Consider the following 17,874-nt stretch of genomic DNA (forward strand, 5'->3'; position numbering starts at 1 on the left):
CTGTAAAACTGTCTCAGAGATAAACATTAGAAGTTTGGTATATAAAAGTTCCTGGGTTTTTTTTTCCATGTACATCCATGTATCAAAGACTACGTACTTATATCCATTTCACACAACTGTATTACATACACTTTAAAAATAGCAGTTTTGGTTCCCCCAAAGCAGATTCTGAGACAAGGGTTTGAGTACATTTAGTTTATTTGGGAGATGGTCCTGGATAATAGAAGTAAAGGAGTAGATAAAGTAAGATGGTGGTGGAAGAAAAGCCCATAAAAGGAGCTCTAATAAGCAGATTTTGGCTGTGGGCAATTGGGACTCAATCCTGCGGAGGATTGTCTAAGGAACCATGTAGAAGTCACCTCAGATGACATGGCTGGAGCATTTATTGTCCAATTTCCATACCCCACTGGTTGAAGTTTGCCCCTAAAGTATTAGCTCCCCTGCACTTGAGGTTATGCCTGTGCACAGCTGAGCAACCTTTCACGGCTTTGGAAAAGAAGATACCCAGTGTGTGCTCGTGTGGGGCAGGAAATCATCCTGTAACTTCCACCATAGTTGTGTTGTAATCAGGTGGGCCAACGAGGTGTGGCGTGGTGCACCAGGAACATCTTCTGCAATCCTATTCTACAATCCTTCAACTAGCTTTATAAAAAAAATAAAATCTACAGTGCATCTTTGATACATTTCCAAGTCAGTACATGCACACATGGTTTTTTTTTTGTTTTTGATGGCAGCATTGCTCACTCAATACCAGAGTGGGCTACCTAATCATTTGAGTGAGTACAATACCAGCTTGTGTCCTCATTTTCCTGTATGAACATACAGGTATGCTAAATAAACCTCCATAGACCCAAATGTGATTTAACTACTTCTAAAACAGTGCTTCTCAAACTCTAATATGCACATAAATCACCTGTGTATCTTGCTAAGCTAAAGATCTGACTTAGAAAGTCTGCATAGAGCCTGGGATTCTCCATTCCTAACTAGCTCCCAGGTGTTGCTGTGTCCGCAAACCATACTTTAGTACAAGACTATAAAACAATTAACTTGAAGGGAACTTCTACACTGTAGGATTATTCCTTACAAGAGTAAAGTGTTTTCAATGATAAATGCATTGAAGTGGGAGCCAGAAGAATCTAAATTCCAGCTATAAACTTGCTGTGGGAGCTTGGACAAGTCTTTTCTATTCTCTGAGAAAATTGTGGGCCTGGTGATCTTTCAGATTCCTTGATTCCATCTCAGTATTTTATGATCCAATGTGCAAATCCCTTTGCTTACAGTGATTATGCTTCCTGTCTGCTTAGTTCTAGAAATGTTTCAGGCCAGGCTAGCTGACAAACAGGATTATAGGATATTCCAGGGTCCCTGAACATTTAGGTTTACATGCCATCACTACTCTTATTAGTTGAAACTAGATGAATTAGACCAAAAAAAAAAAAAAAAAAAAAAAGCCTAAATATCTAATAAATATTTTAAACTTCAAATATCCAAAAGAGAGTTGTTGCTTTCCCCTTCAAATCTGGTCCTTTGGTTTGGGTCTTCAATTACAATAAATAGTGACTGTGTGGGTGAAGATGCAAATGTCGAATCTTTGAGATCGTCCATGAATATTTCTTTCTCAAATCCCCACATCATATCCATCAGCAAGTATATACCATCTACCTGCAACACAGATTTTTTTTCTGTTCACTGTTCTTTGCCATCATCCAGTGATGTATCCATAATTACTCTCATCTCCTGCAGCAGCTTCCCAGCTAATAGGATCCCTGCCCTCTTTCTTAGCCTCCCCTTCTCTTGCACATTTATTCATTTCTTAACGAATCAGAGCACGTCTTTCCCCGCTTAGCATCTTCAGTGCCATCCCATTGCATGGAAGAATTTAATCCCAGTTTCTAGCATGTCGGCCTAGCCTGGCCTACAAGGCTCCATGTGATCTGGGCCTGCCTTCCTTTCCAATGTTGTTTCATGTCACTGCCTCCCAGCTCATTCTGTCCATCCACACAGGCCTTTTCCTTTAACTTGTACACAGGAAGCTTGTCTGCCTAAGGGACTTGACCTTTCCATTTGCCTGGAAAATGTTTTGACTTCTATGGATTTTGTTGTATTTATTTTTTAAGTTCATCTGAAATTCATCAATACTTGTATACATTTTATCACATTTAGCTATTGTAAGTTTTAATCTTGAACTAAAGGAAATAGAAATAGAAAGAAAAAGCTAAAAGGAAGCCATGATTTCTGTCCTTTCTGTTCTTCCTTTCTGTCCTCATAATTTCTGATTTGGTCTCTGCAAAAACAGGGAGAGTTTTCACAGAATGTCTAATAAGCTAAATACTATTACCTGTAAATAGATGCACTTTGATTTAGTGTTTCCTTTAATGTGAGTTTCTGAAATTGATGCAGTTACCTATTCCCTCAATTTCTTAATTTTATTTTGTTTCTCATTTACTGGAGAAGAAAACATATACAGACCCCCAATAAATGTTCACAGCATATTTAGAAGGGAGAAAGGAAAGATACTAACATCTATAAAGTGCCCATTTAATCCTCTGGGTAGCCCTATAGTGGCAGTATCCCTCTTTTAAAGGATGAGGAAACAAAGAAGCCAGGAGGTGAATTCACTAGCTCAGGAATATATATATTTATATCTTACATGTAGTTAATATGAAAATGCTTGTGGATTTGAAACCAGATCAGCCATGGAAATCCCTAGTGGTTTTTCATTGCACCAGCACCTTTCACACTGGGTCTTTGGAAATAATATCTTAGGATCATGAGTTTTCCATGAGAATGTTTAAATTTGGGGCTTTCCATTCTATGATAATCTGAATTACCAGTTGGTGTCACTGTATTTATGTCTAATACCATAGGGCCAAGGACACCTACAGTTATCGTCTGAGCTAATGAGGAAAGAAAGAGGCTTACTTAATAAGCAAATGATGCTTTAAAACCAAATGAAAGCTGTTAGCCTGGAAAGCTACATTCAGATGAAGATTTCACAGTAATTCAAATACAGAAAAGTGGTGGAAGAATCAGAATGTCACATGGCACAAAGAATATAGCCTGTGGATCTCAAAAAAACTCAGCGCTTGTTTCAGTCAGTAACATAATCACATCACAAGCAGCAATTTAGATTCAGCAAAAACGACATCATCCATGATATTAAATTAATGTTTCTAATTCAAATTGTGTTGGTTATGCAGGTTTGATTTTATGCAATCTTAGAATGTGTTTGGTTAAATAGTTGCATAGTTGCATTAGAGCTATAAACAGAGGCACTTACAGCTCATTATCTATGTGTACATATTTTAAAAGACTTGAATAAAAATAACCAAATCAACACTGCAGAGTCTATTATGTATATTTATGTATGCATATTTATAAACGTATATGTGTATACATTTTTAGGCCAGATAATGCTTTGTTGTAGAGGGCTTTCCTGTGCATTGTAGGATGTTTAGCAACATCCCTGTGCTCTACCCTCTACCTGCCAGTAGGAGTCCCTCACCTTGGTTATAGCAACCAAAAATGTCTCCAAATATTTCCAAGTGCCCCTGGGAGGGAAGGGCTGAATTGCTCCCATTTCAGAATCACTAGTCTATATATACTCAAATATAGGAAACACAACCTTATTCCTTGTTGTTTCTGAGGTTGCAAACTCACAAAAACATCAGCTTCATGTCTATTAAAAAGGCAACGATCCTGAAAGTGCAGATATATATAACCTACATTATGAGGAAAAAATCTGGCAGGTACATGGTGGTAGTGAAAGAAAATTATGTGACATTTAAAGAGTAGTTCTCTAGCTTTAATTTTGTGCACCATTGCTTATAGATTTCTGGGATCCTGTTTGTATCCCCTTCTTAGTTCTCTCTGTGGAACTAGGAGGAAATGTCACCTAAAACCTTTAGTGGAGACCATAAGCAGGTAGCGTACAAATAAACCAAACGAATGGCCACTGTCCACGGTGGTATTGAGTGTGACAATCAAGTTGTATTAGTAGAAGCAGATGCTAAATTCCATGTTTTTTGTTCTCTCTGATTTGAGAGTATGCAGTTTGAATGTGAGACAAAGAATGTATACTGTCTCATCTTTCTTTTGTGAGATGAAATACTTAGGATGAAGAAAATTCTTTTTTTGGTCAAGATTACTAGCTTCCTTTATTTCAGTTTTGCTTTTTTTTAAGCTTTTATTTTCAAATAACTTCATACTTCCAAAAAAAGTTACAAAATTTTCTCCACTGAAAAGTTACTGTTTTTCAGTTCATAAAATATCTTGGGGAGAGATTCTTTGAGATTACGTAAATTTCTTAGTTCTCATCAAATTTTCACCCACTAGTTTGTCCTCCACTGACCATGCTTGCCTGAATCAGTTGTTATTAGTACAGTTCCCAAGTGGTGATTTAATAATTCTAATATTCCTTCTACATTTATTAGTTTGCATTCTGCTTGAAGGAATAGCTTTCTCTTCTTTCTCATTTATTTAATTCATTTATTTAAATATGATCTCATAGACTATTATTTCATTTTGAGGGTTATAACCATTATTACCATTTTGTATTTTAAGGCTCAAATATTTTGAATAAGATACTCCTCTCTTTATTGTAACGTATTAGCTGATTTTGCAGTCCTGTTCGGGTATTAGCATAATCCAGGAGAAGCTGCGGTTTCCTCAAAGATTGGGAGCCAGTTCTGCCTCAATGATTCATTGAGTGGAGCCTTAAGGAGAGGAAGTCACTCATGCTTTGGATGCTGGTAGCATTTTATCGTTCTTAACTGTGCTGACCATGCCAATGATTCTGAAGCTGGGGGAAAAGTCTCTTAATGAGTTTCAGTATTTTAATGTCCTGCAGGTTCCCAATTGTATGAATTTAAGAAGCTTAGCATTTTGGCATCTTCTGAATAATAGCATTTATTTTATACTCTAAATACTCCTGGGGAGGTCTGAATAACATTGCAGCTTCTTTGGTGTAATAGCTTTGGTGGGCTAATTGACTTGAACGATGGAATTGCTCCTTAAAAAAAAAAAAGCACACAGTTTTGATTAATGAGCCTAGTAATAAATCATTAATCTTTTTAGCTCATAAATGATAGGAAAAGTGTTCGGTCCACCCTCCACCCCTACTCAGCCCCATGATATATTTCTAGATTCTTTTGAGGAGCTACAGGACACATTTTAAAGATCTCATCATCAATTCAGTATGCCCACCTCCACATAATTTAATATACCTAATAAATTTTCATCTATGAGGAACACAATGGGAAAAATTCTAAATAGTGATAGTTGTTTTATGAAAATTACTTACTTTTAGTTAGTAACTGTCCTCTTGCAGTATTATAAATTTCTATGTGTAATAATAATGCTTATAGAAGTAATAATGAATTACTGAGTTTCTCCTATGTACCAGGCACCCTACTAAATTTTTAGTATATAGTATCATTGAATTCTCACAGTAATTCTGTGGGGCCATTAGCGTTATTTTCTCCATTTTAGAAATGCTAAGAACTAGTAAAAATCTTTAAACTGGTTAATGTCACTCACTGGCTGTTCTTAGATCATTCCTACCCAAAGTTTTCCAGAGGTTTATGAACAAAATCATTCTTTGTTGAAATGCAAATATGTAAATTGTCATACAGACGACCCAAACTGCAATTTGTGGTTGTCTTAGGGCTTAACCTATCCCATGGGTTTTTATTTTTCAAGCATTAATTTTCATGTTCACCATGTAGCTGAGACACCATTTAGAGATAGTTTAGATTGTCTGATCATCATTTTGAGGCTAATAAAACTTCTAATTATGGACTGTGAGAGTATAGAGGGCAGATGTCTACATTCTTGGCCACACTAATGTATTAGCTCAGTAGAAAGCATGCTTTATTGCTATAATATAGTTGTAAACTCCACAGTAGGCTGAACTCTAAGGCAAGCAGGGAACATGTCCCCAGGTCTAGCTCCATGGCTAGCATACACTAGAAGGTTAAGAAAATGTTGAAGTCAGAGTGAATGAATGAATGGTCAATAGCAGTTATGTCTAAAGCCAACAGATGATGCATTTGGTAAAGTATCCTGAGTCAAAAGATGTAAGTCACCAAGTAGCTCTGGCTTGGATTAGTGTCGTACCTGCAAGTGCCTCCAATTGTCCAGGATGTGCTAGTCAACAGAGCCCCAGGACTGGTGTCGGTAGAAAACCCATGACTGGTGGGAAAACTGAGACGAGTCCTTTCCCATTTCATTGTTCATTAAGGTAGTCTTGGTGAAAATCATGTAACTCTTTGTTGTCATGTTTAAAAGAAGATATCTCTTTTCCACTAAGATTTAAGAAAATTACGATTAATGTATGTTCCAATAAAAGCTGGGGATGATGATGGAAGTTACTCTTTCAAAAGGCAGAGTGGTTTACCTCATTTGATCACCTTCAACCTAATGCTACTATTTCTCTACCAAGGTCACAATGTTTAGTGGCAGCTTTAGGAATGGGAGCAAACAGTAGTAGCAACTATTTAACTTCTTCCCTTCACTTTGCCCTGCATGTATTTTCATTGTGAGACAGACACACACATACACACACACACGCACACACACTTCCTTCAAGCTTTTGTTAAGGATCACAGGCCACCAAATGTTTTGCAGTCTGTTGAGGCTCTCTTTGGAAAGGCTAGGATTAAATAAACTTAGGACATGCCATCCTTCACTTGGACTGACAGAATTTTCACATACAGTTGAATTTGTTTAAAAAATAAAGTGCCAATGTAGGGTTGACTGCTTCCTCTAGAGCATGTGAAATGCATATGGCTTTACAGAGCCAACTTCCTGTGAAACTGGCATTAGACAATTTAGGAATAAAGTAGATCCAAGCAAAACAACAGCACAACAGCAAAATTTTGTAGAGAAACTGTGGTTTTCACTTTATAGATTATATATATATAAATTTTCCTTATGTAATAGAGTTTAGAAGGAAATTAGTTAGGTTTGTTTTCCTTTTTGACTTGGGAAATTTTATTGCTCCAGCCTTGCAAGTTCAACTTAACATTGGATCCTTTTATGCTAACTCATTTCCCCCACACAACGAAATGGGTCATGTTCTCAGTCAGGAAGGTGACTTGTGCTGCTAAGTAGGTTTATACACTGAATAATTTAACAGCTGTGATACTCCATCTCCAAGATGGTTCCTTCACTTACTCTCTTCTAAAAAGTGGTGAACTAGTTGTTAAATCACTTTGTTTATGTTGAAATGTCATCCTCCAATTCAAATAGATTGGGATCTGAATTCTGGTTGGCCTCTTAACAGCTGTGTGACCTTGGGCAGTTATATAGCTTCTTATAAACTCAGATATCTCATGCAAAATTGGGATCTTGATAGTATGAACCTGAAGGGTTGTTGTAAGGAATGAAAACATAAAGAATTTAAACCACTTTATTACTACCATTTTATATTGGAGTGCCAGATTTAGCAAATAAACCACAGGGAGCCCACTTAAATTTGAATTTCAGATAAAGAATAAATAACTTTTAATATAAATATATCCCTGGAATTGTTTACCTGAAATTAAATTGAGCATCCTGTAATTTTATTTGCTAAATCTGGCAAACATATAAAATGGTAACAACGTGAATCCTATTTAGCAATGAATAATTTATATAAAATGTAATATTAATCCTATGTGGCAAAGAATAATTTTTAGTATATGTTCCCTTCATAGTGGTGACTTAGACTGAGAAAATGTGGTATGGTTTGTTTACAATATTGAGTAGTTCTCTCTAGTTTTGTTTCCCATTCTTATTTTTGACCATCAGGACCCTGAGTACAAAACCTCAAGTGTTTGTGTTATAGTGATATATTACAATGAAACTATAGAGAGATCTCAATATTGTAAATTGTTAATTTAGCATTTTCTCACAGGAGAAACCATCCCGTCAGGGCTGATAGCTGTTGATACTGAGTTCGAGTTCATGAGGTGCATGTGGAGGGAGAAGTCAAGGACAGCCATGCATCCCATTTGGTCACCTGTCCCAGGACCTCAGGTAACTCAAACTCAGTCACAAAGACTTGAGAGGCTCATTTACTCATTCACTGTACATCTTAACTCAAAGTATTTGATTGATCTAGAAATAAAAACAGTCCCCAGCCTGAAAGAATAGCACAGATGGCCCATAGTGCAGGTCGTCAGGGGTACGGGGCATTATGTCGTATCCAGCCTGCTTGCTTCTGAGTTTGTTCTCCAAAATTAAACCCTCCAAGTTATTTTGAGTGCGTGAAGCCCCATTAATGATGCTGTGCTTGCATTAAATGTGTAATAATTAAAAGGTTCTTTCGGAAAAAAATCCTTCCTTAGGGAAATGGTTCTTATCAATGCCTTGGGAGGGACAACTATAGTGACCCTCCTCTAATTCTATCACCATGCAGAGCTAGGGAAAGGGAAATAACCACTCTCTGTAAGGGGAAGGAGAAGATAACTAACTCACAGGGCTGTGAATTTCATGGCTTCGCAAAGAGGACAGAGAGCAGGTACTTTGGGCATGACTTAGGGGTGCAAGCTGGCTTCTTGGCAAGCCTCTCTTGTTTTCTCCCTTTGGTCTTGACATGCACTACCTGGGATGAGTGCTTCTGGATCCCATGTCTCGGCTTAGGGCTGTGCATCTTTTTCTATCTGGTCAGAAGCAGTGGCCTTCCTGGCTAGAGAATGTAGAAGTCCTGGTGTGAGGGGAGAGCTGTGTCCTTATTTTTTTATAACAATACAGGTTTGACCAGAATACTGAAACAAGTATGGCCAAAACAGCAGGCTTCTTTGCACTGTCTAGGAGTTGCAGTAATTCCTAGAGCCATATATGCTGGTAATATCACCAGAGGGTGAGAACAGCTTTGTACAAAGTTAGTGTTAAACTAATTCTCAAATATCTGATGCTTTTGGGGTAGTTTGTTAACATGGGAGGTTCTGACCACTACTTCTGTGTTCAGGGTGAAAGAAAACATGTAGTTTTTATTAGTATTCATTTTTAAATTGCTACAGCATTTAAAAAAGACTGTTCCATTAAAAAACATTTGCTCCTTTGTCTCCACATTGATTTTCCTTTCTACAGGTGAGATCCACTGAATTGCAATATTTATAGGCACTCTGCAGCATGGGTTTTGTATAGTCCAAAGAGTATTAGATCAAGAGTTCAAAAAAATATAATTAATGATGTCAGTTAATCCACTTACCATCCATGTGACCTTAGTAACCCTCCTAAGATATTAGAACCAGTTTTCTCATCTGTAGAGTGGGGATAATAAATCTTGCCCTATCTACCTCATGGGGATATTATAAAGGATCACATGAAATAAAAAGACCTTGAGCACTTTGAATTCCATGAAACTCTGCTCTATATAAGTTAATAATATTATCTTCAGTCTATGTGAACTTCCCTTTCAGTGTGATTTTAAAGTATCTATAGTCATCTGTTTGCTTTAGAGTTGTTACATAACTCTTCAAGATATTCCTTGATGCTTTGTCACCACTGGGTTGGATAATTCACCTTGAGACAGTACTTGCCCATCTAAGTACAAAAATAATAGTAAAATTGGTTATAAATAATTTTGGGGTTAAAAATGGACTTGGTACTATATAGAATAAGCAAGAGCTAATAACCTACTGTTCTAGTTTGCTAATGCTGCCAGGATGCAAAACACCAGAGTTGGATTGGCTTTTATAAAAGGGGATTTATTTGGTTACACAGTTACAGTCTTAAGGCCATAAAGTGTCCAAGGTAACACATCAGTAATTGGGTACCTTCACTGGAAGATGGCCGTTGGTGTCCGGAAAACCTCTGTTAGCTGGGAAGGCACGTGGCTGGCATCTGCTCCAAAGTTCTGGTTTCAAAATGGCTTTCTCCCAGGATGTTCCTCTCTAGGCTGCAGTTCCTCAAAAATGTCACTCTTAGTTGCACTTGGGATATTTGTCCTCTCTCAGCTTCTCTGGAGCAAGAGTCTGCTTTCAATGGCCGTCTTCAAACTGTCTCTCATCTGCAGCTCCTGTTCTTTCTTCAAAGTGTCCCTCTTGGCTGTAGCAGCTTGCTCCTTCTGTCTGATCTTATATAGTGCACCAGTAATTTAATTCATACCACTCAATGGGTGGGCCAACACCTCCATGGAAATTATCCAATCAGAGTCATCACCCACAGTTGGGTGGGGTGCATCTCCATGGAAACACTCAAAGAATTACAATCTAATTAACACTGATAGATCTGCCCACACAAGATTACATCAAAGATAATGGCGTTTGGGGGACATAATACATTCAAACTGGCACACCTTCTAAGACCTAAAGAGTGTTTTGTTATTGTGGAGGAAATAACAGGAATACAGTCTCCTAAAATTATGCTATTCAGACGTCAGTTCACAGACTGTTACTCATCCTCAAGGAATAAATACAGAAATTGAGCGTAAACTTAAGACTTTTTGTGTCAATTTAACACTCACATGACATCAAATTCAAAATGTAATTTTGTGTCATTTGACTGTAAGAATAAAAAGTTAGGACTTGTATTTTGCATATCTTTTCCTTTTCTTTTATTTTCTATTAATTCATTTTGTTGTATTTTACAAAATACTGATCCATGACAAACTGTAAATTTAAAAATGGCCTTCCCCCTGGGTAACTTGAAAAACAGCACTCTAAAATTTCAATTTGATGCCAATAACTACTTGCTGGATATCTAAATGAAGTTTCCTCAAACATGAGTTCAGTGTATTTATTGTTGTGAGATTTGGAAATAATGTTCTATTAACAGCCTTTTTCAGAATCGGTATTTCATGTTTATGTAATAGCCATATCCAAAAAACACAGTTTAGACATAATCTTTGATTGAGAAGTGGGAACCACATTTATGTTCTCCACATGTATTGATTTACTTGGCCATCTAGAAATGCTCTGATATTCTGAAGTTGTTTTAAACTGCTGAAAAGCAAAAAGATGACAATAAATCTTATTTTAGCAGTTTACATATGCTAAAACACCTGAGGAAGGAAAAGCCATTTCAGAAAAGAAAGATTATTTACACGTACTGAAGTGAAAATAGGTCTCTGCTCCCACTCATCTCTTCTTTTTCAACAGCTTTTGTCAAAACTAAATAATAAATCAAGAAACCCCTGTACAGATGAAAAGATGGAGAAACATCAAAATGGGGGGCTGACTTATAGCAACATAGTCAATTAAATGTAATAGGTGTATGAAGTTGTAGTTGTATACTTTTACAAACTGTATACTTCAGAGAACGTTCATTTAGTGACCAGGTACAGAATGCTGATTGGGGCTAGGAATTCCTTTTCATTCCCTTTAATCTGTAGCTAAAGCTAATTGATGAATAGGGAAAAGAAAATAGAACAAGGAATTCAGAGATATTTATTTTTGTCTGTACTAATATTTCTTTAAACCACAATCTGCTAATAGTCATTGGATTTTAAGAGAAAAGGCAGCGCTGTGAATTGTTAGGAACACTGGGCCAAATATGAAAGAGCATGAGTTTTACTTCTAGTCTGTTCCTATTTAGCTGGGTTGCTTTATCCAATCCTAACTCCTCCAGCTTCTTTTCTTTTTCATCTGTTATATGATTAGATTAGACAAGGTGCTCCCTTAGGTCTATTTGGGAGCAAAGTGCCTATGAAAATTTAAGTTTACAATATTTTTTTGAAACTGATTTTAGATTGCTGTTGTCTCAAGAGAAAATTTTCTGAAAAGTTGAAAGGAAAGAGCTCTTAGGTTCATAATGGCAATAAATCTTTTGAAAGTGATCATGATTTACATAAGCCTGGTAAGTAAATAAAAACGAATGTAAAAATATAAATGTTTATACTGTTTTTCAAGTTCATACTATGCAGAATTTAATTCTATTGTCCAGTTAACGAATATATTCAGGATTAATACTTTGTTTCAAAGGACAGAATTACTTAATGAATAACACTGCCCAATGCTACATTGTTTCTGTGAATACAAATTAAGGAGTTGGCTTTGCTGTTAGAATGTGGATTTGGAGAATGCAAATTGCTTACTGGGCAATCACTTCTGTCCTAAACTCCGCATGTGTATTGTACACCATTTTGAGAAACCCCTATGCATTCCACACTAAAAGAATTTGGGAAAGGATTTGAATCAGAATAAACTGGTACACTCTTGCTCAGAGAAAATAAGTTCCGGCACAGTACCCTGAAGGTAATGGGGAAGTTGCTCCTGGTTGTTGAATCCCATCAAGGACTGAGAATTGCAGACTGTTGGGTGACTTCCAACCCATTCATGAGGTCTGCTGTGTGCTGTCACCTACTCAGTGGGGAGCTCTGTGTTAGTGTGGGACTCCGCAAGCTGTGGGACATGTATTTCTGGTGGAATTTGAGTAAATCTAGGTGTGTAGGACCCAGAAATCACATCATAAGAAAGTTATTCCTTTCTCTCAATTCTCTTTTGATTTGGATTCCTCCTAGGAGAAAGATTCAGTATGGTGCTAGTGTGCTTCTAATACATCTCTTAATTATGAATCCTCTTTATAACTTTGTAACAAAGAGAGAGTCAACTAGGGGTCCCAAAGCCTTCTGTACGAAAACAGTATCTCGCTATAATTTAATAACGTGAATTTGTTTGCTATTTTATAGTAACTTATTTATGGCAAGGGATACTGGCTTTTTAGTTATGGTAACAATATAAACTTTTCTTTTAAAATGAGTTTATTTAACCCAAAGGTTTATAATATTAGATGGCTGGCAAAAATTTCTAAGTACATATGCAAATGATCAAAGCTTGGGAAACATTGGACTAGTGGCAAATATACTGAACTGGAGGACGGGAAATTTGGTCACTAAATCTAATTATAGCCTTGCCAGTAAATATTGGATTATACTTGGGCAAGGTGATGAATGTTTCATGCCTCCATTTACTCATTTTCCAAAAAAGTGTAGTAATTTTCTAAGTTACCTTTGGGGAATGACAATGTGGAGATTAAAATTAAATTATGGATAATGAAATAAAAGTTGTCTGTACCTGAGTTTCATTATTATGTATCTGAAATATCTCTATTTCTTTTTTTGCCACTCCAGCCAAAAAAAAAAAAAAAAACAAAAAACAAAAAACAAAATCATAACCATTTAGGGAAGGATAATATTATCTCTAGAGTTTTCTGTCTAGGTTCATTCCATTTTTTAGTGGGGTGTGTGTGTGTGTGTGTGTGTGTGTGTGTGTGTGAAAGAGAGAGACAGAGAGAGGAGGGGGGAGAGAGAGGGTGGGGAGAGAGAGGAGAGAGAGACTTCAGTTGTACAGTTTCTACTTTTACATTAATTCTAAATACTAAAGCTTTAGTTGCCTTTTTCAGATTGGTTATATCTATTCAATTTTGTTCTTTTCCATGGTGATAAAAAAGCTTTAAAGCTAAAATATATCTAAAAAATAAACCTAATAATAGATCTTATTAAAAATAATGGAGTTTTGTTTCCCACCAAAATTGTTCCTTGACCTGAAATAATATTTGGAATCTCGCTTATTGTATTTTTTCGCTGTGTTAAAACCCCCAAATTTCTACATAATATGATATACTGTCTTCACAAAAGATATTCTGCTATTACATAATATCATTTCCCCTAGACTTCAGAATTTCTTTTCTTTCTTTCTTTTTTTTTCCCATTTTAAGCTCTTGCTTATCTTTAATATTAAGGTTGTTATTTTGGCTAAAATAAATTGGTTCAATTAAATGTCAAATATGCTTTGATACTAGATCATTAATTTTATCAGGTTTTTGGCTGAGTTTTATTTTGGTATGTACATACAACCAAGTTCCTACTTATTAATTCATTATATGAAATAGCATTTATATACATAGAAATAATAGCCATTGTGGATCAGCTTCCCATTCTATTAAGTAAAGCTTATTTAAGTACTATTGCTGCTGGATTAGAAAATAATGGACATCATAATCTCATTCATATATAAATATTCATGTATGGTCTAGGCCAGTGATTCTCAAACTTGAGTAGTCAACAGAATCACCTGGAGGGCTTTTTAAAACATAGATTGTCATGTGGCGTCCCTCCCTTAAAGTTTCTGGTTAAGCAGGCCTGTGATAGGTTGTGAAAATTTGCATTTCCAACAATTTCCCAGGGGATGCTGATGCTACTGCATCAGCATTTAAAAACCACTGGTCTAGTAGGAGACAGTGTAGCAGAGCAGTGAAGACCAAGGAGTTGGTAATAGGCCTAGATTTCAGCCTGGGCTTTGATGCTAGTTTTGATACTAGTTTGGACAAGTTATGGATCAATTTTGTCATCTGTAAAACAGCAACAATGATAATTATTGTGAATATTGAATGAAATATATATTAAGTGCTTAGAACAATGTCTAGTGTGTAATGAACACTCACTAAATACATTAGTAACTAGTGGTGATGGTAGTTAGACTTGTGCACTGTAATCAAAGTTGTAGTTAGTGGTATTAGAGAAGAATACACACATTTAACTTAATTTGATTGCAACAAGAGTTCATTTGTCTTTGTTGTGAAATCTGAACAGAAAGCTTGGCTTTCAATGATGACATTGCTTTTATGAGAAACATTCTGAGCTAGAAGGGAATTCAGGGAAGAGAAAAGGGGCTCCCAGTGAAAGCAGTTTCAGAAAATATTGGTGGATGGAACCTAGATTGCAGTTTAAACAAAAGTTTATCCTCTTGTGCAATAAGTCAATGTTCAAGACTTACTGCATTTGTTTCTTTCCTTCCTTCAGCAACAAGAGCAAGATCCAACAAACTTATACATCTCAAATCTTCCCATTTCTATGGATGAACAGGAACTTGAGAATATGCTGAAACCCTTCGGACATGTCATTTCCACAAGAATACTAAGAGACGCTAATGGAGTCAGCAGAGGCGTAGGCTTTGCCAGGTAAAATGCTCTCCCGGTTTATATCCTGTCTTTCCTCCTTGTTCCCTTTTAATTCCATTCATTTGCACTAGGGTCCAAAGGGATAGAATATGGAAATTTTAAAAAGGGTGGCTTCATCATACTCTTTGAATCTTTGCTTCAAGTCAAAGAATTCCAATGTAATTATGAATACCTTGTGCTTGCTAAAATATGTTTATAGAATGTTTATATGTGACTCAAGTCATAATGATAAGCATATCCCGTTCCCAGGCTCTCTGTGCTGGTAGATCAACAAAATCAGGTACTGTCAATTTCTGCCTGGGACAAGGATTACAAGTGCTCAGTATCCCAGAGCAAAAGGGCCCATGTGATAAACAAAGCATCCAAATGTTTTGCACTGATTTCCAAAGAAGAAGGTTCTCACTAAGTAGAAGAGAGTAAAGAAGAGAGAATTAGTAAATTATTAATTGTTGGAAAGTCCCAAGGAACCCAGAAATATAAGGATGTAGGGTCAAAGGGGTATTTGCATTTAAGTGGCTCTCGCTGTGTTTTGACGTTTTAGGCAGAACAGAAAAAAGCAAATTGCACTTCTTTCATTGTTGAAAAAGAAAGAGTAGTTTTCATTTTAACTTTATTTTTTTTTTTTTATTAGAGAAGCTATGGGTTTACAGAAAAATCATGCGTAAAATACAGGGTTCCCATCCACCACCCTATCATTAACACCTTGCATTCATGTGGTACATTTGTTACAACTGATGAAAGTCCATTTTAATAACTGTACTATTAACTATAGTCAATGGTTTGCCTTAAAGTTCACTGTTTGTGTTGTACAATCCCATGATTTTTTTCTAAATTTTTATTCTAGTAACATATATACAACCTAAAATTTCCCCTTTTTACCACATTCAAATATATATTAAGGAAATGTTTACAAAAGAAGACTCAGCCAAGAAGGGAGTTAAAATGGTTGTACTTCCTTTGCTTTCATAAAAAAATAAAGCTAGAAAAATCACAGAGAAAAAGAAACTGCTCAGTGACAAAGAACAAAGATAAAAGCTCTGCCTGTATGGCTTGGTGCATGTATATGTGTCTCTAGCTGACTTCCTATGGATAGGTGGAAGGATGTTACATGTCATATCTGGAAGTCAATCCATTGCAAAGAGGTGTGCCCACCTAGGAGGACCCTGACAATACATGGAAAACCTTTCCAAACCAACTTCTTTTAATCTGCTTTGAAAGGTAACAAATTATAATGTGGATGTTGACTGACCTCTAACTTGAATTTCTGGAGGTTGTGGACCATGTCTTAAAATTCTTTTTATTCTGTGCAGTATTTTACATATAGTAGTCCAGTAAACATATGCAAGGTGCATGCTTGATGATTTGACTAAAAATAAGCAGAAGGAAGAAAATCTCTCTGACTTGAAAGTATTCATGAGGCAATTGGACTTTCAAAACATTGATGACTGTTGATTTTTATCATTAAGTCAGCGCTAATGACACCACCTGGGGCTCTGAATTTTGCCAATCTAGGTATTTCTGGATGGTGTGCAGCTTGCTGTTGGAGGTTTGACTAATGTGGGGGTTCAATGAAATGACTGTTATGCTTCACTTTAAACAACATGCACATTCCTTTGATCCTTCTCTCCACACTCCCCAAAACACCTCTCTCTAACAAATTAGCTTCTCCCTCATTTGTGCTCCTGCTGAAAATGAACATATTTCAAAGTCTCACGAGAACACATTTTTAGAGATAATCTGTGGTGATTTTTTTTACACAAGGGCTTTTTGGCACAAAGATTGGACTGTTCATTTCTCTCTTGTTTATCTTTTTCTGTCAATCCTGAATTTGCTTAAAAGGAAAGTATGTACTTCTTAGTGCAGAGCCAAATAATGTGCATAGTAAAAGGCAAAACTGTAAACATAGAACATGATAGTCATGAAAGAATAAAACTTACTAAGTTATTTTTCTTTAGAAACTGTGCTGGTTTGTATATATTATGTCCCCCCCCCCAAAAAAAAACCATATTCTTTAATGCAATCTTGTGGGGGCAGATGTGTTAGTGTGGATAAGGTTGGAACCTACTGGTTCAGTATTTCCATGGAGGTGTGGCCACGCCCATTCAGCGTGAGCCTTGATTAGTTTGTTAGAGCCTTATTTAAATTCAGACATAAGGAGCTAGCTCGCTGTAGATGAGACAGACATTTTGAAGATGGCCGTTGGAAGCTGATGCCGACATTTTGGAGAACACCATTTTGAAACACAACCTAGGAGAAAGCAGATGCCAGCCACGTGCCTTCCCCGCTAACAGAGGTTTTCCAGATGCCAATGGCCTTTCTCCAGTGTAGGTACCCTTTGTTGATGGACACTTTATGGCCTTAAGACTGTAACTGTGTAACCAAATAAACCTCCTTTATAAAAGCCAGTCCATTTCTGGTGTTTTGCCTTCCAGCAGCATTAGCAAACTAGAACAGAAACTAAATAAATTTAGTTGGAAATTTAGGTGGTAATTTTAAATTATTGTTTTAAGCCTGCTCCAAATGCAGCCTTTTCCTCTTCTAATGCATTTTGCATATAGCAGCTACGGTGATCCCTTGAAAATACAATCCTCTTCATTGCAGGGGCCTGCTTACAACTACCCTTCAACATGGCCAACCTGAGTGATTTGACTTGCCGTCTTTTCCAGCATCATCCTTAACTTCTCTCACCTTCCTAGCTTTGCCTATTCCTTCCTCATGGCCAGGACACAAGCTGTTCTTCTTGACTTATAATGCCTCCCCCAACTCTTCCCCGGCTTTTGCCTACTCATTCCTCAGGTATTTTCTTAAATGTTTTTTCTTCAAGAAGCCTTCGATGACCACCAACCCCAGCTGTCAGACAGTGTTAGGTGCTCTTGTTACAGCTCCTATAAATGTTTTGTTTTTTTTTTTTCAAATAAGATCTATCACAATTGTAATGAATTAGTTATTTGTATGTTTAGTTGCTTAATGTCTCTCTTTACCCACTGA

General features: G+C 36.6%; 1 protein-coding gene across 14 annotated transcripts in view; it reads left to right on the forward strand.

Annotated features, from left to right (window-relative positions):
• RBMS3 (RNA binding motif single stranded interacting protein 3) overlaps positions 1 to 17,874 on the forward strand; it is a 734,276-nt gene that overhangs the window by 427,574 nt on the left and 288,828 nt on the right. For all 14 annotated transcript variants that reach the window (XM_037846292.1, XM_037846311.1, XM_037846320.1 and 11 more), the window contains exon 5: positions 14,729 to 14,886. In XM_037846292.1, coding sequence (XP_037702220.1) covers positions 14,729 to 14,886 — 158 coding nt within the window. The remainder of the gene's footprint in view (positions 1 to 14,728; positions 14,887 to 17,874) is intronic.

The sequence above is a fragment of the Choloepus didactylus genome, chromosome 1 (assembly GCF_015220235.1).
Source record: "Choloepus didactylus isolate mChoDid1 chromosome 1, mChoDid1.pri, whole genome shotgun sequence".
Taxonomy (NCBI): Eukaryota; Metazoa; Chordata; class Mammalia; order Pilosa; family Megalonychidae; genus Choloepus; species Choloepus didactylus.